The sequence below is a fragment of the Phyllostomus discolor genome, chromosome 10, assembly GCF_004126475.2.
Source record: "Phyllostomus discolor isolate MPI-MPIP mPhyDis1 chromosome 10, mPhyDis1.pri.v3, whole genome shotgun sequence".
Taxonomy (NCBI): domain Eukaryota; kingdom Metazoa; phylum Chordata; class Mammalia; order Chiroptera; family Phyllostomidae; genus Phyllostomus; species Phyllostomus discolor.
Window position 1 is genome coordinate 86,474,425 of NC_040912.2, and position 24,016 is coordinate 86,498,440.

The 24,016-nt window shown below is 40.9% G+C and overlaps 2 protein-coding genes across 2 annotated transcripts; both read left to right on the forward strand.

The window, feature by feature from the left end:
* Positions 1–248: 248 nt before the first annotated feature.
* Positions 249–1,337, forward strand: LOC114508134 (olfactory receptor-like protein OLF3). Its single transcript, XM_028526140.2, has one exon. The coding sequence runs from the start codon at positions 249–251 to the stop codon at positions 1,200–1,202; it is 954 nt and encodes a 317-aa protein (XP_028381941.1). The 3' UTR covers positions 1,203–1,337.
* A 10,585-nt stretch (positions 1,338–11,922) lies between these two features.
* On the forward strand, positions 11,923–12,878 carry LOC114508133 (olfactory receptor-like protein OLF3). Its single transcript, XM_028526139.2, has one exon. The coding sequence runs from the start codon at positions 11,923–11,925 to the stop codon at positions 12,874–12,876; it is 954 nt and encodes a 317-aa protein (XP_028381940.1). The 3' UTR covers positions 12,877–12,878.
* Positions 12,879–24,016: the final 11,138 nt, after the last annotated feature.

Here is a 24,016-nt window from a genome sequence, read left to right on the forward strand (position 1 = left end):
AGGATTTAACTGACTCCCTGGGACCACATCATGTCCTTGAGAAGGGCAAGCCCCTCTCTCTTATGTAGAGTAGATGTAACACATGCAGACACCAAGCCTTATGTTGGCCCATGAATGATCTGAAACCTTTACGTCTTGCAGGTCATATAAACTATGCATTCTTTTAAGAAGTTATTCTTATGGTTCCTTAACTGAAAAGCTTCTGTTCTTTCTGACTCTCTGCAGATTCATAACCCTGACATTTTTTAATGGGAACAGACAACCACACGTGGGTGAGAGAGTTCATTCTCCTCGGCCTGTCCAGGGACTGGGACACTCAGGTGTCTCTCTTTGTCCTGTTCGTGGTCATGTACCTGGTGACAGTGCTGGGGAACCTCCTCATTGTCCTTCTGATCAGACTGGACGGCCGACTGCACACTCCCATGTACTTCTTTCTCACCAACCTCGCCCTCGTCGACGTCTCCTATGCCACGAGCATCGTCCCTCAGATGTTGGCTCATTTTCTTGCTGAACAGAAAGTGATCCCCTATGTGAGCTGTGCAGCACAGTTATTTTTCTCCTTGGGACTGGGTGGCATTGAGTTTGTTCTACTGGTGGTAATGGCCTACAATCGCTATGTGGCTATGTGTGATCCCCTGAGGTACTCAGTCATCATGCATGGAGGGCTCTGTGCTAGGCTGGCCATCACCTTCTGGGTCAGTGGCTCTGTGAACTCTGTCATGCTCACTGTTATCACCTTTCAGCTGCCCATGTGCTCAAATAAGTTTATTGATCACATATCCTGTGAACTCCTAGCTGTGGTCAGGCTGGCCTGTGTGGACACCTCCTCCAATGAGATCGCAATCATGGTTTCTAGCATTGTCCTACTGATGTCCCCATTCTTTCTGGTCCTCTTGTCCTACATCAAGATCATCACCTCCATCCTACAGATCAGGTCCACAGAGGGCAGGAAGAAAGCCTTCCACACCTGTGCCTCTCACCTCACAGTGGTGGTCCTGTGCTATGGCATGGCCATTGTCACTTACATCCAGCCCCGCTCTGGCCCCTCTGTCCTCCAAGAGAAGTTGATCTCTCTCTTTTATGCCATTCTGACGCCCATGCTGAACCCCATGATTTACAGTCTGAGGAATAAGGAGGTAAAGGGGGCCTGGCAGAAACTCTTAGGGCAATCATCTGGATTCACATCAAAACTGGCAACTTGATGAATCATGAGCACCAGTTAGAGAAAAGGACTTCAACTGTGTGTTCTTCCACTCAACTCAGACATGACAGGCATCAACTGCATTGCCCTGGCAACCAGGAAGAAGATGATGATAAGTGTACTGATGGTGTGGGTAGGAGGCTGAGGGATTGGGTTGGGGTAATGTCGGGTATTTTTAGGTCCCAGGAGCATGTTTCGTGAAGTTAAGCAATGCTGTGACAGAACTTCTTACACTGAAGTTCACTTCATATGGCCTGAGAGTAATTTATTTAAAAAACATTTGCCGTTTTGATTTGTCACATTCTTTATAATCATGGACCTAGTCATGGATCTTAATTTGGACTTCTGGTTCTTATTCATCCAAATCTTGTATAAAGTTATTGTGTTTCCGTTGGGAACGTATCACTTCCACATTTCACTTTTTAAAACCTGTGGTCTATGTAAGCACATCCGATAATTGTGTGAGTCAGTCTTCCGAGGAGAGTGTTGCCATCAAGGCTGATTAAATGCTTCTGTGCCGGACCTACGTCATGTGGACATAATGTGTGTGTCTGAGTGTGGGTGGAAATGCAGGAGAAGCTTCCACAGAAGGTCTTGTTTTACACCGACAGGAAGCTAAGTAAAGGTTGTTCATGCCCGTGGCTATGACTGGCCAAGGGAAAGGTGTCTCAGGCGCTGCTGGAATATTCAAACTGTTTGAAGGGAATTTTACTGCATATATAAGTGTACCATTTAAACATTTAAGCCACCCAACACTGAAATATCTATTAATTCTTTTTCCTAGACTTTAGAAACAACATAAATACACAAAGTATGAGATAATGCATAGATATAAAATTAATAGTCATCTAAGAAAGGAAAAATTTCTGAGGCAAAGGCAGTGAAGATAAGACGAGCTTCACTTGGGCTGGGGATCAGGATGGTCCCGTCGTCTGTGTGGGCAACACCCTCTTGTCTGTTCATGGAGTCCCCCCCATCCCGCCTCCTCCACACATAGCACTGGGCCTACTTCATCCTGTACATGTCTGAGCTGAAACAGTCAGAGAGTGAGTGCCCCTCTGAGAGAAAGCCTGAGTTAAACAAGGTAAAGGAGGAGGAAGGAATAACTGCACAAGGGAAGGAAGGAGAAGGAGGAGAAAGAGTGTGCCCGCTCACCTGCTCCCTCCCTTGAAGTCTCAAAGCCCTTTCTTCCCATCATCTCTTCTTTGAGTTGGTTGGTGTGCAGCTCTTCCATGTGGGGACACATTATCACAGGGTCTTGGTGTGCAAGCAGTGTTAAAGGCTCATTTAACGTGGAGCCCATTTGGTATTTTAATTTTACGTTAAAATAATTCATTTCTAAAGTCTTCCCTAAAGGCAAGGATCCCAAAGAAGGCAAGGAATACTAGTGACTTCTTTAGCTATATCTCTCTTGGTATTCATTGGGGAAGTGTTATAAGAGAGTCTCCCGTGTGCCTGCAGCCATGAATGGTTCTTGAGACAGAATAGTCAGTATGATACAATTTTCCAATGATAGGACTGCAAGTGGGATGAGAGACCATGAAGCAGTTAAAATGCAGTGTTGTGTCAGAGAGAGAGAGAGAGAGAGGGAGGGAGAGAGAGAGAGAGAGAGGGAGAGGGAGAGCGCCTTTGGGGGTGACTGCAGAAGTCTTCCTGTATGAAAGGACAATAAGAGGTCCAGGTACAGACCAGGAAAGTGAGAACAAGTGACTTGGATAACAGGCGATCAGAGTGAAGGCTGACCTGTGAAAGGTGCTGACTTGGGAGAGAGTGTGAGAGTTCAATAATGCCCTGAAGTTGCTCTTCAGCAACTCCGGGCAGAGGAGATGAAGTAGTAGGGATGAAGCAGGCAGCTAAAGAATGGTCCTATCATGTCATGCACCAGATGCCAAAATATCACTTACTTTTAATAGCAACAGGGAGCGAGTAATGATTTTTAAGCCAGAGTAGGGCATGACAAAATTCACATTTTAAAATTAGCTTTCTAGCAAGTGAATCAGAGGAAGGAACACTGGAGCCAACAAGACCAGCTAGGAAGCTACACCATGGCTCCTCATGAGTCATTAGAGGAATCAGAACTAAAGAAGTAGCAATGGGGAAAGAGAAGTCATGTGAAGTCCTGTGATTTAAAAGAGATTTCAGAAGAACACTTCACCTTCTCCTGGAATGGAGTTCCTCTATCGACCCCGTATCTCCTCTAAACTGTCATGATTTTGTAACTTGTGGAGTAAACCATAAAACTTGCCATCATGAACACACCCTATATGAAACGCAGGGGAAAGGGACGAAAGAAGGAAATTGGTGAAAAATGCAAATACACACATGACACTTCAAGGAAGAAGATATGTGTTCATGCTGTATCCTCATTTCTTCTACTTGTTAAAATGTTTGGGACTCTTCTCCACCATTCATTGCATAATCCTTTTGCCTTGACCAAGCTTCCACTCCTTTGTTTACTGCCTGCCCTCCCTCCACCTCAAGGTTGGCAGCACAGGAAGTTTCTCTCTGCATCTGATCCTCCACCGCCATTTTCACATCTGTTTCCTTCTTGCCCTGCTCTTATTCACTGGGACCACTAAGATTATCCAGGGTAGTCTCCCTTTTTGAAAATCCTTAACTTAAATACACCTTCAAGTGACATTTAACATGTCAGGCAACATATTCACAGGTTCTGAACATATTTTGGGGATCATTATTTAGCCCACTACAGAACCTATTCAAATTGGCCACTTAGCTTTTCCATACAACCCCAGTAATCTTCAACACCTTCTTCCCCTTCTCATTTTTTACATTTCCTCCTTTATAAGGGGAATTACGTTTCCAAGAAGAACTCCAAAGAACTTCCATTAACAGTCCTTGTGATCTAGGTCTGCTGGAAATGTATTTATTAAGTTTTTGTTGGTATGAAAATGCCTTTATTTCTCCTGCATTCTCAAAATGTATTTTCTGTACATAGAGAATTCTTTGTGGACAGTTGTGCTCTCCTTGAGGCTGTAAAGATGCCACTCCATTGTCATCTGGCTTGCATAGTTTCTGAGAAGAATTCTGCTGTGCTTTAAATCTTTGTTCTTTTGTATGTAGAGTCTTTTTATCACAGGCTGCCGTAAGATTTTTTTTTTTAATATTTTATTTATTTATTTTTAGAGAGGGAAGGGAGGGTAAAGAGAGAGAGAGAGAAACATCAATGTGCGGTTGCTGGGGGCCGTGGCCTGCAACCCAGGCATGTGCCCTGACTGGGAATCGAACCTGCGATGCTTTGGTTCGCAGCCCACGCTCAATGCACTGAGCTACACCAGCCAGGGAGATTTTTTCTTCATTTTGGCCTTTAGACAGATAGAATATGATGGTTCTAGGCTTCTTTAAAATACTATTTGGCTGAATTTATTTGATTTGTGCTTTAATTTCTTTCATTATTTTTTCAGCCATCATCTCTTCAAATATTTCTTGAACCCCTTTTTTTTATTTATTTTCCTTTTGTGAAATTTTAATTTTGTGTATGTTAGATGGTTTCATATTGTCTAACAATGTTGGGAGACTCTCTTCTCTTCTAATTTTTATTTTTTTCCCCTGTATGATTTAGTTTAGTTAGTTTTTATTGACTTATCTTTATCCTCAAAGATTGTTTTTTGTTTGTTGGCTCTTTTGAATTGACTCATAAGTGATCTTTACTCTTTTATTGTGTTCTTCACATTCTAGCATTTCCATTTAATCCATTTATATAGTTTTCAATTCTCTACTGAAATTCCTCAATGATGATGTAGTCCATCTCTTCCTTAAACTTACTTAAGAGAGTTCTTTTAACCCTCTGCGTGATACTTCCTATACCCAAGTATATCTGATTCTGGTTCTGTTAATTTCTTTGTTCAGTGATACAGCAATTTTTCTTGCTCTTCCTTTGAAACTTAATTTAGATTGAAAACAGGATATTTTGTGTGTAGGATAATGGACTCTATGATAAACAGTATTGTTTTGCAGTGGGCACATCTCTTCTGTTTATTCCCTAGTGCAGAGTATCTGGTGTGTGTAAATTATGCAGCCATGGTTTGGGCTGGGTTTGAGTTTTGTTGTTGCTGTGGTTATCCCCACTGTACCAACTAATTCCATTTCCTGTAGCATCACCAATGCCTGGGGTGAGGTATTCAGTGGGGGAAAGTTTTTTCCTAGCATTGCTATTCCTCCCTTAGTTTCAAGATCCCCCTGTGGGACTGCATGTCAAAGAACGTGTCTTCCCACACACCACATCTCTGCCAGAGCTAACTGCTGTTCCTTTCTCCTCAGTCCTGCTTGGTGGATGGTGAGGGTTTGTTCTCTGTTGTCCTGCTTCTGTCTCAGCCTTAGGCAGACACTTTCTTCATGGGTCTCAGGCAGGGTTGGGGCTTTGTGACCTTGGTTTTCCACAGTGTGAGGAGATGGATCATGGTCTCAGCAGAGTGGTCTCCTGCCCAGTGGAAATCCCAGGGCTGGAATGAGTGTGTATGTGTGTGTGTTTTCCATTCATTTCTCAGCACTGAGTCCTCATCTGTCTCTGAGGGAAACAGTGTTTGCTGCCCTTCCCCAGTGGCTTCAGGCTCTTGTTCCATAAGGCAGATGGGCTTGGTGGTGGGAGTATGCCCGCTGCTCACTGAGGCTGAAGATGCTGGGGCTGATCTTGCTAGACCTGCACCATGGAGGAGGCTCAGTCTGGCTGTCCACCCTTCTGCAGACATTTTTCAGAGAACTGTTCCAAACCTGTCAAGAAATCTTGAGAACTGATGGGAACTTTTCTTTTTGCTGTAGCCCTCAGCCATTCAAAACTTACAGTATTCCACACTTGAACTTCAGCCCTATGTTAAAGCCGTTCTCAGTGACTTGTTAGGTTGCCTTATTTTCCTCCCATGCTCTGGCCCAGGTAAGTAAGAGCTGACATCATCTCTCTCTCTGGGTGTACCTGTCTTTCCTGAGATTTCATGCTATTTGGTTGCCCTGCAGCCTCATCTTACTGGAGATTTCAATGATAATTATGATTTTATAGATTGCCTAAACTTATTTTGTTTCAGGATGGAACAATGCTCTTTTCAGCTTTCTACCATCTCTGTGGAAGCTACAATAGAATCAATTACTTATTTTTTCCTTTTAAGTAGACTCCAATTTTTAGAGTGGATTTAGATTTATGTAGCAAAACTGAGCAGGAGTGAGGGTTTCTTTGCCCACACCACAGCCTTCCCACTGTTAACACCCTGCACCAGACTGGTATATTTTCAATTACTTTTAAAGGTCTGTTTTAACAGATAAATGAATTATAAATGGGGGATGCGGATTTTACAGGTAGAGAAAATATAGCAATGGCAACTTATGATTTCTAAGCAAATAAATTTTAAGTGGAACAAACCATTTATCTGGAAGTAGTGTACCCAAATTGTATGCATGGAGATTTGGCCAAATAATTGTTTTCTATTTCTGTTCTTGCAAACCCAGGTTGCACATTGATGGTATATATTAGCACATCTGTCACAAAGGCTTCTTGAAGGAACATTTATTTTCCAGATGAACACTGGAATGTTATGGGATGACATTCCTGGGTAGAAGAGAGAGCATTTCCTGTTTGGGGAGCAGCAGGAATTATAGGATGGGTGGGGCTCACATGAGGAAGGGAGTAGGGAAAAACTGAGATTGTGGGTGACTTTGAAACTCTTCACTCTGAGTTCATTAAGCTTCGGCGGTAAAGTCATTGGGCTACAGAGCAAATCTTAATGCAGTGGGTCACGGTACAAAAGAGCGTAATAATGAAGGATTGATGTGACAGTGTTCTACAGAGTGAATTGTTTTAGTAGTTTTCAAATTTTATTCTATCAGAAACACCTGACAGTCTCCCAAGTCTTTGTTGTTGTTTTTGGAACTGAAGTAGTACCATGAGACATGCACTCAGAGTCCACCACACTTGCAGGGCTCACAGCAGCTCTTTGCACAGATCTCAGAGGATAAAGACAACTCTTGACTCCAGAAAGAGAGGTAAGGGCACCCTGGAGCTGAGGGGAATAATTGGTTTTCCTCCAGCTTGGAGGCATGCCTGTCACTGCTCACTGGAATAAGGGCATGAGGGCTAAATGTCAAGATTGGAGTAGAGGAGGATATCCTAAAACCCCAGTAAAGTGGCTGCTATGATTTTGTTTAGAATGACCTGAGGCTGCAGTGGATTGTTGTTGTCTGAGGAGGATGGAGAATAGCTTATCTAGGGAGAGGAGGGCAGCATAAGAGAATTGGGAGTGGTGACAGCAATTAACACTGTGATGCAAAGAGCTCTGGGGGATCTGTCAGCCCACATGGCTAATTCAGCCACGGCTATACCCCATTAGGGCTGTGTCTGAGCCAACTGTGGGGCCCCTGTGAACTTCTTCCCAGTAGTGGCCCTCACCACGTCAGCTAGTCCAACCTGTGAGTTCTCAGCCCAGGAGTCAAGGAGCCTGGGAGACTTCATATCCTCTCCATAGTCTGCCACTTTGTTGGAAGGCAGCAGTCTTTAGAAACCAGTTTAAACTTAGACGGAAGTGTCCATCTCTGTTTTTTTCTGCTGCTTTTCAATATTTGAGAGTTCTAACAGAGGCATCAAAATGGGTGGGTTCATCTGATTTTTAGGGACTCTGGATCAGAGACAGGAAGTGTGGATGTGGAAATCTTCTCACTCTAAATAGTGTGGCCAATGTAGTCCCGTTATTCTGCACTCCTGAAATGACAGGCTTAGGTGCATTTTTGTTCTAAGGCTTCTCTAGTCCAAACTTTAGTGCTGGCAGAGAGAAAGAGGAAGGGTGAAATGAAAGGAGGTGAGGGACAAATTGATTTAGTATTTAGATACTGTAGATTCCATGGATAAATTCTACATGGATTTTGGGTGAGATGCTAAGGGACAAGCCCAGATCTGTGAAACAATACTTAGAGATTAATATTCATGAACCTGTAGGAGATTACATTTCCAAAAGGAAAAATCATTAATCACTGTTATGTCAAATATTTCCCTGAAGGTATGTATGCAAAGTACTTGGAATTTTCATTTCAGTATTGAAAATGGAACTATAAGGTTATTAAATGGAAATATAAGGTGTCTGCTCAAAGTCAGACACTCAGAATGTGAAATGGGACTAGAACTGAGGTCTCCTGACACTCATTTCTGTGCTGGTTTCTGGAATCCACTGTAGGGATTGCACAGTGGAGACATGGTAGTCTGAGTGAATTGCTGTAGCCTTACCTATGTGGAAAAGACATAAAAAGGTGAGCATTTACAAAATGAAGTCCTAGTAAAATATATCAAATTTCTGATTATGTAAAAAGACAGGCAATCTAATCCAGACAGGAAATAGAAAAATAGGTGCTTTCTGAGGATATAAAACTGTTTTTGGGAAATCACCCACTCAGGTGGCCCTTGGTTTTCTGTCCCAAGCATTAGGATGATGCAGGTATTCCTAGCCACGATGGAGGTATTTGGTGTACACAACATCCATGTATTCAGCCAGATGTTAGATGACTCTTCCTTTAATTGAAAGTTCCATTTTTACTGCCAACTCAATTCTGTAAAGGTTGGTTCTGGTTTGTCTGACTAGCATGACAGAAAACATCTTTAGTTTGTGGGAGTTACCTTTTGTGCTCTGAGTCTGTGTTCAGGACTTCTGTGTGTCTCTGCTAAGATTGCAGAAGACTGCAATGAGAAGACTAAATATAATGAAGACTCGATGGAATGTTATAAAAGATGATACACAAACAGACTTCCAGCTGTAGGGCTTCATCTCTGTAATGAACGGGAGACAATATGGGCAATGGTCCCAGATGGGACTTTCGAAGCTGGTCCAAAGCTTTGTCCATCCATGTACCCTTTGTATCTGCATAAGCAGTGGAAAGGATTATTATTCTGAAATACAACAGAACTCTGGAAGTTGAGATGCTGGGGAATCTTTCTATAACGTGTACACCTTCCGAGTGTTTTCAAATCAACACTTCTTTCTTTCCAATATAGGAGGCATGGGAGAAGATAATTTACTGAAGCAGCCAGCCAATAGAAGTAAAGATGTTTCTGTTTTAAAGTATAAGACACTAACCAGGGTAGGAAAATAGAACATGGCAATGAGTGTTACAAATGGAAAATGCACCCATGTGTTAAGCCCTGAACACCTCCATCCATGCAAACTTTAATTGAATATTTTGGAGTGTTGGTCCAAAAATATGGAGAGTGACAATGGAAAGTACATGTAATTAAAAACTGATTCAAAATGTGAGCAGCAGGATTTGAAGGTATCTCCGAGAACCACAAGTGATGACCCTGTCTGTGTGGCACCAGCATGTGAGAAGTTCTGTCACTGTTCATTTCATTTTTATCTGTGGGTCAGGGTTCTCATCTCTCTAGATGAGTAGTAGCTCATTGTTCTTCAAGGCCTCATCAATAGTGTTGGAGCAGGAGTGTGGGGAGGGTGTGGGGAAGGCTAAAAGGGCACCTTTTGCTGAGAAACCGTATTGTCACTTGGGGATATTGATGCCCTTTCCTGTCAGGCAAACTGTAGAGCTATGGAGAGCTGGGCATGGAAGAGTCCTCTGTCCAGGAGATCAACTGCCAATTGTAATGGACCAGTTGGGACGTGCCCCATTTCCATAACCCCAAAATACCAGATATTTACAAATTTTACCAAAAATCCCCACCTGAGAATTCACCATTAGAAATATATATAACTTGACTTAAACAAAGAACAAGTGTTATTTCTGAAGGGATTGGCTTCAGGTGCCAGGAAGCAAAAGAGATTGGATGCAGAGGCTCTTAAACTCTGAAGCTCAGACTTGTACTAAGATGAGTCGGTGCCCCTCCCTGGGGGTGAGGTGAAGGCTGTGTTGGAGGGATGTGCAGGGTGGGTAAGAGAGACATGGGGCGTCACCAGCTGTCATGCTCTGCAGGCAAGTCACACATGTAACAGGGGAACAGATGATGTAATGATTTGTTTTGTGTCCTTTCTTCCTTGGATGGGTCAGGTCTTTGAGCACAGGGACCTATAATATTCACCATGAAATAGAAGCATCTATGAAAGATGGCACTTTATAGATGTTTGCCAAATTAATAGAAAAATACAAAGTAATGTTGAAAGTATATTCTAATTAGAAAATGAAAAGTAACTTACTTAAAAATGAAAAGAAATGTCTACTTTCTGCTGCAGATCTGATGTGTGTGTGTGTGTAACAACAGCTATCAGATTTTTAAAATTAAATATTTTCTTGAGGTGTTAGAGTTAAATTTGAGTGTCTTCTTTGGGTCAAGTGGATGCTTTGTCCTTCTGCCCAAGACTGAAGAAAAGCTAAATGAGGGGTGAGGATAAGGATCTTGTGTAGAGCCGTACAGGAGGGACTGTTGAAAGGGGAATCAGGTTTGGGGGAGGAAATTGGGGTAGAAGTTTCAAAAAATGTGTGTGTCTGAACCATGAAAGAAGAGGGGGCCATCTCTTTAACTTGTTTGTTTGTGTGTGGTTTCTGTCTTTTATGAGATAAGGGTTCTGAAGTGCAGACAGTCATCTCCTTTCTGCCGAGAGACCCCAGCCTGGGTCTGGAATGGTGCACACAGCTCAGCTTCTGCTCTCCAGCCTTCTCGCTGCCATCTTCTCCTCCTTCCCCTCACTTTGTATCTTGGAAGAAAAGGAACGTTCCTGATAGGTAGGCTTGGAGAAAGAATAAGAATAAATCAGTCCTAGAAAATTAAAAAATGTGAACAGTTTCTGTTTAATGTTCCAAATTGATATGATGGAGTTTCATTCGAAAAGCACTTCCAGGACACAGTAAAATGAGTGAAACTTCATTCCCACTCCCGTTGCCAGGAATTCATGCATCTGCCCCTGCTGCGGGCGATGAGGAGCAGTCCTCAAAGACCTGCTTCCTGTCCTGTCTTGTGAAGGGAAAGCCAGGTGCTCATACTCTCACTGCCTTTAATATGAGCCTGTATGGAAAGGGTAGCTTCCTAACTGCAGCTGGCCAGAGAGAGAAAAATAAAAGAACAACATACAATTATAATCCCCTACCACTTGGTATGCCACTGATTCTGAAGAGATGAAAGGTTATCATCAAACTGACAATGGTCCCTCGGTCCCAAAGTGACCCAACTTTCCAAAGTTTTCAGTTCCATTAAAGAGTTTTGAGGTCTGAATTTGTGGAGGGATTGCATGGGAAAATCACTTTTGCTACTGTTATCAACCGTGAGGCAGAGGTCATGTTTCTCTTAATACTCATTCTGCTGCGGTCCTGCTACCAGTGTAGTTCACAAAATACTTTCCCCAACCTTACGTATGTGGAGCTTAAATATACTTGCAAGTTGTAATCCTTTTGTCATGGGTTTCTCCACTTCAGGCAGCTTTTATACCTTTCCAACAAGGTTTTTCTTCACTGTTTATCATTTTACCTACCCTTGTGAAGTACCAGGCTCTCCACACCTGAAACCTGAGGTAAGATGGTGAAGACATCAACCTCCTGGACTTGGGCTGCATGGTGTCCAGGCTGAGCAGGTGTCCCAGAAGCCATGTCGCGTCCTTGTCTAGGTGCTCACCTGTCTCTGATGCGTATCATGATACAGTCTGTTGTGACGGCCCACAAGTGATCTGAAACATCTGGCTGAGGCTGGCCAGCAAGTAGGCAGTAGGTGTTCACAGAAAGTTGTTTTAACTGTTCTCTGACTCAACAGCTTCTGTTCTTTCTGACTCTCTGCAGATTCATAACCCTGACATTTTTTAATGGGAACAGACAACCACACGTGGGTGAGAGAGTTCATTCTCCTCGGCCTGTCCAGGGACTGGGACACTCAGGTGTCTCTCTTTGTCCTGTTCGTGGTCATGTACCTGGTGACAGTGCTGGGGAACCTCCTCATTGTCCTTCTGATCAGACTGGACGGCCGACTGCACACTCCCATGTACTTCTTTCTCACCAACCTCGCCCTCGTCGACGTCTCCTATGCCACGAGCATCGTCCCTCAGATGTTGGCTCATTTTCTTGCTGAACAGAAAGTGATCCCCTATGTGAGCTGTGCAGCACAGTTATTTTTCTCCTTGGGACTGGGTGGCATTGAGTTTGTTCTACTGGTGGTAATGGCCTACAATCGCTATGTGGCTATGTGTGATCCCCTGAGGTACTCAGTCATCATGCATGGAGGGCTCTGTGCTAGGCTGGCCATCACCTCCTGGGTCAGTGGCTCTGTTAACTCTGTCATGCTCACTGTTATCACCTTTCAGCTGCCCATGTGCTCAAATAAGTTTATTGATCACATATCCTGTGAGCTCCTAGCTGTGGTCAGACTGGCCTGTGTGGACACCTCCTCCAATGAGATTGCAATCATGGTTTCTGCCATTGTCCTGCTGGTGTCCCCGTTCTTTCTGGTCCTCTTGTCCTACATCAGGATCATCACCGCCATCCTACAGATCAGGTCCACAGAGGGCAGGAAGAAAGCCTTCCACACCTGTGCCTCTCACCTCACAGTGGTGGTCCTGTGCTATGGCATGGCCATTGTCACTTACATCCAGCCCCGCTCTGGCCCCTCTGTCCTCCAAGAGAAGTTGATCTCTCTCTTTTATGCCATTCTGACGCCCATGCTGAACCCCATGATTTACAGTCTAAGGAATAAGGAGGTAAAGGGGGCCTGGCAGAAACTCTTGGGGCAATTATCTGGATTAACATCAAAACAGGCAACTTGATGAATCATCCAGTTATAGAAAAGGACTTTAACTGTGTGTTCTTCCACTTAACTCAGACATGACAGGCATCAACTGCATCACCATGGCAACCAGGAAGAAGATGATGTAATGTGTAGTGTTTATGAGGGTAGGAGGCTGAGTGGTTGGCTTGGGGTGTTGAGTGTAGAAATATTTTAATGTCCCAGCCCCATGTGCAGTGGAGTTAAGGACTGCTGCCATAGAACTTCACACTCACTCAGTCTCCTTTCCTGACAGCAACTGAAAAACATATTGCCTTTTGCTCTTTTGATTTGTCATGTTGTTTGGAATCATGGACCTATCTTGGATCTTCATTTGGACCACTGGTGCTTGTTCCTCCACATTTTGTCTGAGATTATTGTGTTTCCACTGGGAGCAAAACACATCAAATTTTAACTCATTGAAAAATATGGGTGGTACATGTAAGCACATCCTGCAACTGTGTGACTCACTGTTCTGAGGAGGGTGTTGCCATGAAGGCTGGTTAAATGCTTCTGTGCCGGACCTACGTCATGTGGACATAATGTGTGTCTGAGTGTGGGTGGAAATGCAGGAGAAGCTTCCACAGAAGGTCTTGTTTTACACTGACAGGAAGCTAAGTAAAGGTTGTTCATGCTCGTGGCTATGACTGGCCAAGGGAAAGGTGTCTCAGGCGCTGCTTGAGTATTCACACTGTTGGAAAGGAATTTTACTGCAAATATAAGTGTACCATTTAAATATTTAAGGTGTCCAACTCTGAAATATCTATTAATTCTTTTGTCTAGACTTTAGAAACAAAATAGCATACAAAATATGAGATAATGCATAGATGTAAAGTTAATAGTTATCTAAGAAAGGAAAGATTCCTGAGGCAAAGGCAGTGAAGATAAGATGAGCTTCACGTGGTTGGGGATCAGGATGGTTCCATCACCTGTGCACACAGCACCCTGTTGTCTGCCCTGGGAGCCCTCCCCACCCTCACCCACTCTCCTCCATACTAAGCACTGGGCCTACTACATCTCATGCATCTCTGAGCTGGAACAGTCAGAAAGTGAGTGCCCCTCTGAGAGAAACCTGAGTTAAACAGGGTAAAGGAGGGCGGAGGAATAACTGCACAAGGGAAGGAAGAAGGAGGAGAAAGAGTGTGCCAGCTCACCTGCTCCCTCCCTTGAAGAAGTCAAAGCCCTTTCTTCCCATCATCTCTTCTTTGAGTTGGTTGGTGTGCAGCTTTTCCATTTGGGGACACATTATCACAGACTCTCAGTGTGCAAGCAGTGTTGAAGTTTCATATAAACCAGAGCTCATTTGTTGCTTTAATTTTATCTAAAGATAATCTATCTGGAGTTTTACAATCTAGGCAGATATCCCAGTAAATGTCAATGCTAGTGGGCTGTATTTCTGTTGATGTTAATTGAGATATATCAGTGGACTGTCTACTATATGGCAGTGACATCGAGTGGTTCTTGAAACACAGTATGATACAATCCTGACAAAGATAGGGTCACATAGCAGAGATGACAATGAAGCAGTTAAAATGCAGCATTGTGTCACAGAGAGGGTGAGCCTTTGGGGGTGATTGCAGAAGACTTCCTGTATGAAAGGACCAGAAGAGGTGCAGGTAGAGACCAGGAAAGTGAGAACAGGTGATCCAGTTAACCTGAGCAAACGCTGACCTGTGAAAGGTGCTGAACTGGGAGAGTGTGTGAGAGTTCAGTAATACCCTGAATTTGCTCTTGCTGGGCAGAGGAGATGGAGGAAGTAATGGGGAGAAGCTGGTGGCAGACAGGGGCCATGTTTTGGAGGTCACTGAATGAATGTCAGATTATTTTGAAGTTGATCCTGACAGCATTGGGAGCCAGTAAGATTTTTTGGCCAGACCATGCCTTGCTAAAATTTACATCGTTGAATCACTTTGGCAAATGATTCAGAGGGAGAAAAATGGATCCAAGTAGCCCAGGTAGGAGATTGCAGCACAATTACTGAGACTCAGAGGAATATGGCCTGAACAAGTGGCAATGGGGAAAGAGAAGTCATGAAATGCAATTTAAGAGACATAATAGAGGGACCTTGGCTCAGCAGCTTGATTGGCTAGAGCATAGTCCCAATGCACCAAAGTTGCAGGTGTGATCCCTGTTCCAGGCACATACAAGAATCCACCACTGATGGATGCATAAGTAAGTGGGACAACAAATTAATATTTCTCTTTCTCTCTCTTTCCCTTCCCATCTCTCTCCAAAGTCAATTTTTTAAGAAGTTTAGTGAAAGGCATACTAGAGGAGCGCTTCACCTTCTCCCAGTTCAGAACCCCCATGTGGGTCCATTTGTCCCTAAAAGGCCATGGTTCTGTCAGAATACTCTGTAACTTGTAAACTGAAAATCTTACCACCATAAACACACCCTATATAAAATGGTAGTAGCAAGAGATCAAAATTATTCAAAAATATAAATATGCACATAACACTTGTAGGAGGAGAATGTGTGAAGGATCTGCATCCCCATTTCTGTGACTGGTGTGTGGCCACAGTGTGACTTCTCTCTACTACCCAGCAACTTATTGGGTTGGACAAAAAGAATTCATTGGATTTTACAGTAAAACAAAAAGACACACTTTTTACTTTCACTAGTAACTTTATTAAGCAATGTATTCACTGTTTTGTTCCACTTCCTTTTGCCACCTTTCAGGCAACTTCATAATTTCATCTTTCCAAAACTTTTTATCATTTTGAGCAAAGAACTCTTCCAGGTGCCTTTTACTGTCTTCCATGGAATTAACAAGTTTTTTTTTTCCACTAAGAAAATGTTGTAAAGACCAAAATAAATGGGAGTCTGAAGGTGCAATGCCTGGAGAGTATGGCAGGTGAATATGAATGTCCCAGCCATGCTGTACTAGTTTTTGCCTGGTCCTCAAAGAAACATGTGGTCTTGCATTATCCTGATGGAAGACTATGCATTTTCTGTTGACTAATTTTGGATGCTTTTCATTGCATGCTGTTTTCAGTTGATCTAATTGGGAGCTTTACTTGTTGCAATTAATCATTCGGTTTTGGGTGGAGCAGCTCATAATAGAGGACTCCCTTCCAATCCTACCATATGTACAGCATCACCTTTTTTAGCGGAAAACCAGCGACTGGTGTGGTTGGTGGTGGTCCATTTAGCTTGCCCTGTGATCTCTTGTGTTCCACATTATTGTCAAGCATCCACTTTTCATTGCCGTCACAAGTTATTTTAGAAAACAGAATTCTTTCATTATGTTTAAGTAGAGAATTGCATGTGGAATACAATCAACAAGGTATTTTTTTTTCTTTTTTCTTTACTTATGTGGAACCCAAGTATCAAAGAGAGTAACATAAACAAGCTGTTGCAAATGATTTTCAACACTTGATTTAGACATCTGAGTATTTGATTTTCTGCTGTGTGGTATAACATAATTGTTCTCAATTATTGTCTCCATTTGATCTTTATCTTCAACTGGTCTAACCAACTGTGGAGCACCATCCAATGAGAAATCCCTAGCACAAATTTCACAAACCACTTTTGACCCATTACATCAGTCATAGCACCTTCTCTATTCACTGCAGAATTTTTTTTTTTAAGTTTCAGTTGCATTTTTCCATTTCTTGAAATAATAAAGCACAATATGTCAAAAGTGTTGAGTATTTTCTTCTGTCTTCAATATTATAATGGCTACACAAAATTTCACCAATTTTGATATTAGGTTTGTATTAGGTTTAAAGGATTTAAAAACATTTTTCAAGTGTATTTTATTGATTATGCTATTATACTTGTCTCAATTTTTTCTCCCCTATACCCTCCTCTGCCCTGTACCCAACCATCCTCCAGCATTCCCCACTCCATTAGTTCATGTCCATGGGTTGTACATATAAGTTCTTTGGCTTCTCTATTCCCTATATTATTCTTAACCTCCCCCTGTCTATTTTCTGCCTACCATTTATGCTTCTTATTCTCTGTACCTTTTGCCCCTCTCTTCCCCTCCCACTCCCCTACTGGTAACCCTCCATGTGATCTCCATTTCTGATTCTGTTCCTGTTCTAGTTCTTTGCTTAGTTCATTTTTATTTTTTTAAGTTTGGTTGTTGATAGTTGTGAGTTTGTTGTCATTTTACCGCACATATTTTTGATCTTCTTTCTCTTAGATAAATCCCTTTAACATTTCATATAATAAGGGCTGGGTGATGATGAATTCCTTTAACTTGACCTTATCTGGGGAGCACTTGATCTGCCCTTCTATTCTAAATGATAGCTTTGCTGGATAGAGCAATCTTGGATGTAGGTCATTGCCTTTTATGACTTCAAATACTTCTTTCCAGCCCCTTCTTGCCTGCAAGATTTCTTTTGAGAAATCAGTTGAGAGTCTTATGGGAACTCCTTTGTTGGCAACTGTCTCCTTTTCTCTTGCTGCTTTTAAGATCCTCTCCTTATCTTTAATCTTGAATAATGTAATTTTGATGTGCCTAGGAGTATTCCTCCTTGGGTCCAATTTCTTTGGGACTCTCTGAGCTTCCTGGTCTTCCTGGAAGTGTATTCCCTTTGCCAAATTGAGGAATTTCTCCTTCAGCATGTTTTCAAATAAGTTTTCAATTTCTTACTCTTCCTCCTCTCCTTCTGGTACCCCTGTGATTCGGATGTTGGAGTGCTTAAAGTTATCTCAGAGGTTCCTAAGCCTCTCCGCATTTTTTTTTTTTGTTGTTGATTTCTTGTTTCTTCATTCTGTTCTGGTTGGATGCTTATTTCTTCCATTTATTCCAAATCGTTGATTTGAGTCCCGGTTTCCTTCCCTTCACTTTTGGTTCCTTTTATTTCACATTTTCCTTTATTTGACTTGTATAGCCTTCATTCTGCCTTCATTTTGTGACCAGATGCAATCATTTCTGTGAGCATCCTGATTATTGGTGTTTTGAACTCTGCATCTGAAACTTTGTCTATCTCCTGGGTGCTTAGTTCCTTTTCTGGAGTTTTGATCTATTCTTTCATTTGGGCAATATTTCTTTGTCTCAGCACACCTCTTATGTGCTAAGGGGTGGAGCCTTAGGTATTCACTAGGAGGGGCAACCCACATTGCTGTATTGAAGCGCTTTATGTAGGGAAGGGGTCAGAGAGGAAGAATGCTGCTTGCTTAGCTCTCCACTGGCTTTCTGTCACTTCCCCTGCTGCCCACAAGCAGATTGGGCCCTTTCAGGTACTGATTCCCAGGTTGGTGGGTTTGTGCATGTTCTAGGATCCTGTGGGCCTCTCCAATGAACTCTCCTGTGAGACAGGGAGTTTCTCTCACCACCTCAACCCCCACAGGTTTTTACCACTAGAAGTTTGATTCTCTACTTTTCCAATCCGCCAGTCTCCACATCATCTGCAAGGTCCACTGTATTGGGGTAGTTCCTCTCCACCTTTCCTACTAATCTGAATGAATGTTTCTTTAACTCCTTGGTTGTTGGAGTTCCACACAGTTTGATTTTCTGGCAGTCCTGGTTATTCATTGTTTTACGTTGGTTGTCATCAGTCTTTTGGTTGTACAAGGAAGTGATGTGTTTCTACCTACTCCTCCATCTTGGCTGGAACTCCTATGATAAGTTTTTTTTAATGCACACTGATATGACAGCTGTCACAATACAATCTAACATAATTTTTTTGAAAAAAAATTAAAAAACAACTAGCGCTAGTAGAGGCATCTTATAAAAAAACAAAAGAACTTGAGCTTCTTTGGTTTCATCTGAAGGGTTATCTAAATCTTTATTTTTCAGGAGGTAGAAATGTTGAGAGTGGCCTTCCAAGATGTGGAAACCAGTGCAATCTTATATTCCATATGTTAGGTTTCTATTATTTCCTTTTTTATTTTATAGACTTCTTAATTTTAGGACTGCCTATTCTCAGTAAGTTAAATGCTATGTAATTAAATTATTTTGAAACCTTTAGGTGTCAGACATTCCTCATTAGTACCTGCTTGTGAATGACATTCCCAGTATAAGGGAGGAAAGTACTGTTGATGAAGGGGCAATGTAAGATGTAATTCTAAACAACCAATCCATCAAACAGAACTTTTCCCCCAAAAGTGGGACACTGAAAAATATTTGAGAATTAAAATCTTGTTCATTATTTTATAACCATAAAAACATCATAAAGGTGGTTTGCAAAAAATAGTCAAATATATATTAATATATGTATATAAACTGTAATACATATATGAATTAGTTTGTTCAAATAAAAATTCAGATAAGATCCATACCTTGCAATTGTCTGCTGTATCTTTGAAATCCTGTTTAATCTGTATGTTCATCTTCAGTTTCCCTTTTTTCCCCTTGCAATTGTTTGTTGAGTAAAACAGGGTTGTTTTACCCAGGTGGAATTCCCTGCAGTCTGGGCTTTTTGATGACATCCTGGGAGTGTAATTTTGCACATTCCATTGCCCCTGTATATCCTGTTAGAGTGAGAGAGGCTTGATCAGACTTAAATGTGTGTGTGGGTGTGTTTGTTTGTTTCTGGCAGGAGTATTTCTTGATGGTAGCAGGTACTTCTATCAGGAGGTATAAAGTATTCCCTCCTTCTTTTATAGGATTAAATGTAGTTACCACATTGCCTAGCTCAGGGTTTCTCAACAGTAGCAAATATCTATTGACCTTTTGGGCTGGATAATTGTTTCTTGTGGGGGCTTTATGTGTATTGTAGGATCATTACAGGATATTTTTTTAACTCTGTGACCTCCACCCAGTAGATGGCAGTTGCACCCCTCCCCACACCTGCCAATTCTGATAATCAGAAAAGTCTGCAGACATTATGAAAAGTCCCCTGGGAGGGCAAAGTCACTCCTGGATAAAACCACCAACCTAGCTTCATTAATTTATTAGGGGTTGCAACGTGGTGATGTTCTGTTATCCCTTTCTCTTTATTACCTGCAATATATTTATAGGCAGAAACCTCCTACTCACCACTATTTTTCTTCTTGAGATAATTAGTATGAGAAAGGCAGAATACATTTTTGATTTTTTCCTCTTTCCCTCTTTTGCAATACAACAAAAGAAGTGGACTTTTAAAAGTATTATGAATGAATCAGTATAAACTTATTTGCTATAGTGTTGGCACTGCTGCTGACAAGATGGAGAGTCAGCAGTGGCAGGAAATGAATTAGTCTTGGCTAAGTGGTGTCCAGTACTTTGAACCCACAGTCATCGTCTTTGGCCCCATGACCACTGGTATGCATGGGAGAAGAGATTGGACCACTTCTAACATATGCCAGTATTGTGGTCCATGTGGAAACTGAGAACCCGCTTCATCACAAGTATCACATGTATCACATGGAACATGCAGAGAATCACTCCTGTGTCTTTCCAGGAGCTCTGTGTCCCCAATCCTCCAAACTTTATCTTTAATTCCACACAGATATTAGTCACAGGCTTTAAATCAGTGTATGCCTGGCTTTAGAGCATCTTCCTGCTGGGCAAAGTGATGGTGAACCACAATGTTTACAAGTCTTTCCTTTAGGGGAAATGCTTTCTCTGTGATTTTTTAGCCCATAAGAAATTGCCAAACTATTTTCACAAGTTGTTACACCGTTTGTAGTTGTACCAGCAATATATGACAATAGAGATTCCATCTCAGTGCCAATGCTTGCTAGCACCAGAAACAACTTGTGGCTGTAATTTGCATTTTTTAAGAACTAATGATGTTGAGTGTTTTTTTTTCATGTGCTTTTCAGCCATCTGTATGCTTTTGGTGGGATGTTGACTATTTATATTTGAGGATTTGTGTTATATGTGTTTTGCAACCATCTTTTCCAGTCTGTGGCTTGTCTTTTCATTGTCTTCACAGTGTTTTTTCCAAAAGTAGAAGTTTTGATTTATTCATTTTTCATTTGTAGATCATGTTTGGGTATCCTGTGTGAGAAATCTTTGCCTGACCCTGGCCAGGTAGCTGGTTAGAGTGTCATCCCAATACACCAAGGTTGTGGGTTCTATCTTCAGTCAGGACACATCCAGGAAAAACCAGTGACTGCACAACTAAGTGGAAAAACAAATGGATGTCTCTCTCTCAAATCAGTAAATAAAAATTAGAAAAGAAAAAGAAAAGGAAATCTTTGCCTAATCAAAGGTCACAAAGATAACTCCATGTTTAAGTCTCTGACCAATTTTGAGTTACTTTTTATTTTTTTGTACATGGATGTTTAATCATCCATCATTATTTATTGAAAATTCTATTTTCTCCATTAAATTTTCTTTGTATTTTTTCCAAAAATAATTGACAATATAGCGATGGGTCTATTTCTGGACCCTCCTTTTTTTTTGATTCTTTCATCTATTCCACACTGTAGTAATTACTGTTGCTTTATAGCATGTCTTGAAATTGATGGTGTAAGTTGTCTAAATTTGTTCTTCTTTTTCAAAATTGTTTCACTTATTCTAGATCCTTTGTTTTCCACCAAAATCTTAGAATCAGATTCTTAATTCTTACAATAATTTCTGCTGGGACTTTGATTGATCTTGCATTGTATCTTTAGGTCAGTTTGGAACAGAATGAATATTTAAAAAATATTAAGTCTTTCAGTCTATGAACATGGTCAATATTTACCTACTTTTGAGGCATTCTTCAATTTCTTTCATCGGTGCTTTGTTGTGTTTTAACATGCAGATCTAGCATATATTTTATTAGATATATACCTAGTTCTTTCATGTTTTCATGTGCTATTGTAAATAACATTGATGTTAAAATTTCTTTTTTCAATTTTTGTTTCTTGTAATTGCAAGTACAATTGATTTTTGTATATTGACATCATGTCTAGTGAACTTGCGAAACTCATTAGTTAGTGTTAGTGTCTCTCTTGTAGATTTGTAGGGTTTTCTACCTAGATGTTATGTCATGGGTGAATAGAGACAGCACGATTTCTTCCTTCCCAATCTGAATGCCCTTTATTTGTTTCTGTTGCCTGGCAAAACTGGCTGGGACTCCTGTGCAGTGTGAATAGAGTTGTGAGAAAGGGCATGTTTGCTTTCTTCCTGATGTTTGGGGGAAAGGTTGAAACTTTCACCATCACGTATGAGTTTAGTCAAAGGTTTTTCGGACATTATTAACCAAACTGAGGAAGTTCTCTTTTCTTAGTTTGCTTAGTTTTTATCATGAATGGATGTCAACTTTTGTCAAGTACTCTTTTTACTGAATACTTACTTTTATATACAGTATTGCTTCTTCAGGTTGGTGGTGTCATGAAATACAGTGATTACATTTTGGATAATGAATTAACCTTGCATTTCAAGACCAAACCAAACTTGGTCATGCTGTTCTTTGATTCAATAGCTCAGTTTTGTTAAGAATTTTTGTACCTATCTTCATGAGGGATAGTGCTGTGTGAGTTTATTTTCTTATAAGATTCTTGTCTGATCCTAGCATCAAAGTAATGCTGGCCTCAAAAAGAGGTGAAAGGTATCTCCTCCTCTTCTGTTTATGGGAGCAACGGTATACAATTTATATGATTTTCCCTTGTTTGGTAGAAGTTACCATTGACAGCATTTGGTCCTGGAATTTCTCTTGTTGAAAAGTTTTGAATGATGAATTTAATCTTTCTACTGGAGTAAGCCTTGGTACTTTGTGTGTTTTAAGGGATTTGTCCATAAGTTGTAACACTTATGGACATTTTTTAGAGTTAGAATCTTCTTTTAAGTGTCCTTTGAATGTCTCCAGGGTTTATAGAGATGTGTCCCTTTTCTTTGTTTATTTCTGTTGCCTAATGAAACTGGCTGGGACTCTTGCACAGTGTTAATAGAGTTGTGAGAAAGGGCGTATTTGCTTTCTTCCTGATGTTTGGGGGAAAGTGTAGTGGTAATTAGTATCCTTTCACTATCTCTCTCTAGGTCGGTGGGGCTAATAGTTTATTAAGTCAATCTTTTAAAAAGTGCCAGTCTTTGGTTTTATTACTTTTTCTCTATTGTTTTCCTTTTTTACTACTTTACATTAGCCTTTCTCTTTATTTTGTCCTTCTTTCTCATTATTTGAGTTCAATTGACTCTATTTGTTATTGTTTTTTAGCTGGAAGTTTAAATTATTGATTTTGGGCTTTTCTTTTTTTCTCATGTGATGATCCACATTTCTCTCTAAGCACTACTTTAGTTGTGTCTCACAAATTTTGATTTTTTTTCATTTTCATACAATCAAGATGATGATTTCTCCTCCTACCTTTTTTTTAATGGTATAGATCCAGTGTTCTGTGTGGTAATATTTCTTATGTGTGAAGAACTTGTACTGACATTTGTGCTGGTCTAGGCCATCTGGCAATGAATTAATTTAATTTTCATTTGTCTGGAAAAGTCTTGATTTTCCCTTCATTCTCAAAAGATATTTTCTCTGTATACAGAGTTCTCAGCTGGCAGTTTCTCCTAACCCCACCCAGCATTTTAAAATGTCACTCCATGTGTTCTGGCCGGCATTGTTTTTTGACAAAAAATCTAAATTGTTTTGGATATTTATTTTTCTGTATGTGATTTTTGTTTCCCCTCAGACTGCCTTCAAGGTTTTCACTTTATTATTGGCAGTTTGAATATGATGTGTCTAGTCTTTGCTCTGTTTGTTTTTAGTTTTGGGTTTATTTGTTTGTTTTTGTGTTTTTTTTGGTCTCAGCTTCTTGGATTTCTGTTCTGATTTCTTTCATAATTTTTCTCACCATTTTCACTTTCAATATTTTCTCTATTCTCTCTCCAATTTCTTTCTGTTACTTTCTAATCGCATGCATGTTAGATTGTATGATTGTCCCCTAGTTTCTTTGATATCATATACTCTCTGCCTTTTTTATTGTTGTTATGATTGTTTTCATTCTGCATCAGCTGCGTTACTTTCTATTGACTCATCTTTATCCTCACTGATTATTTCTTGGTTCTGTTGACTCTTGTTGTAAGCATCTTTCATCTCTGTTACTGTGTTCTTCCTGTCTAGGATTTCATTGGATTCTTCCATATACTTTTCACTTCTCTGTGGAAATTCCTCATGCATTTACACAGGACATCCATCTTTTCCACTAGACCCTGTAACGTGTTAATGAGAGTTATTTTAATGCTCTGTGTGATAGTTCCTATGTCCAGGTCATACCTGATTCTGGTTCTGTTAGTTGCTTAGTCCAGGGACAATATTTTTTCATTCTTTTTTCTCTCCTC

What these genes read in the sequence shown, in the direction of transcription:
- LOC114508133 (XM_028526139.2), top strand. Translation starts at nt 11,923, where the DNA reads ATGGGAACAGACAACCACACGTGGGTGAGAGAGTTCATTCTCCTCGGC.
- LOC114508134 (XM_028526140.2), top strand. Translation starts at nt 249, where the DNA reads ATGGGAACAGACAACCACACGTGGGTGAGAGAGTTCATTCTCCTCGGC.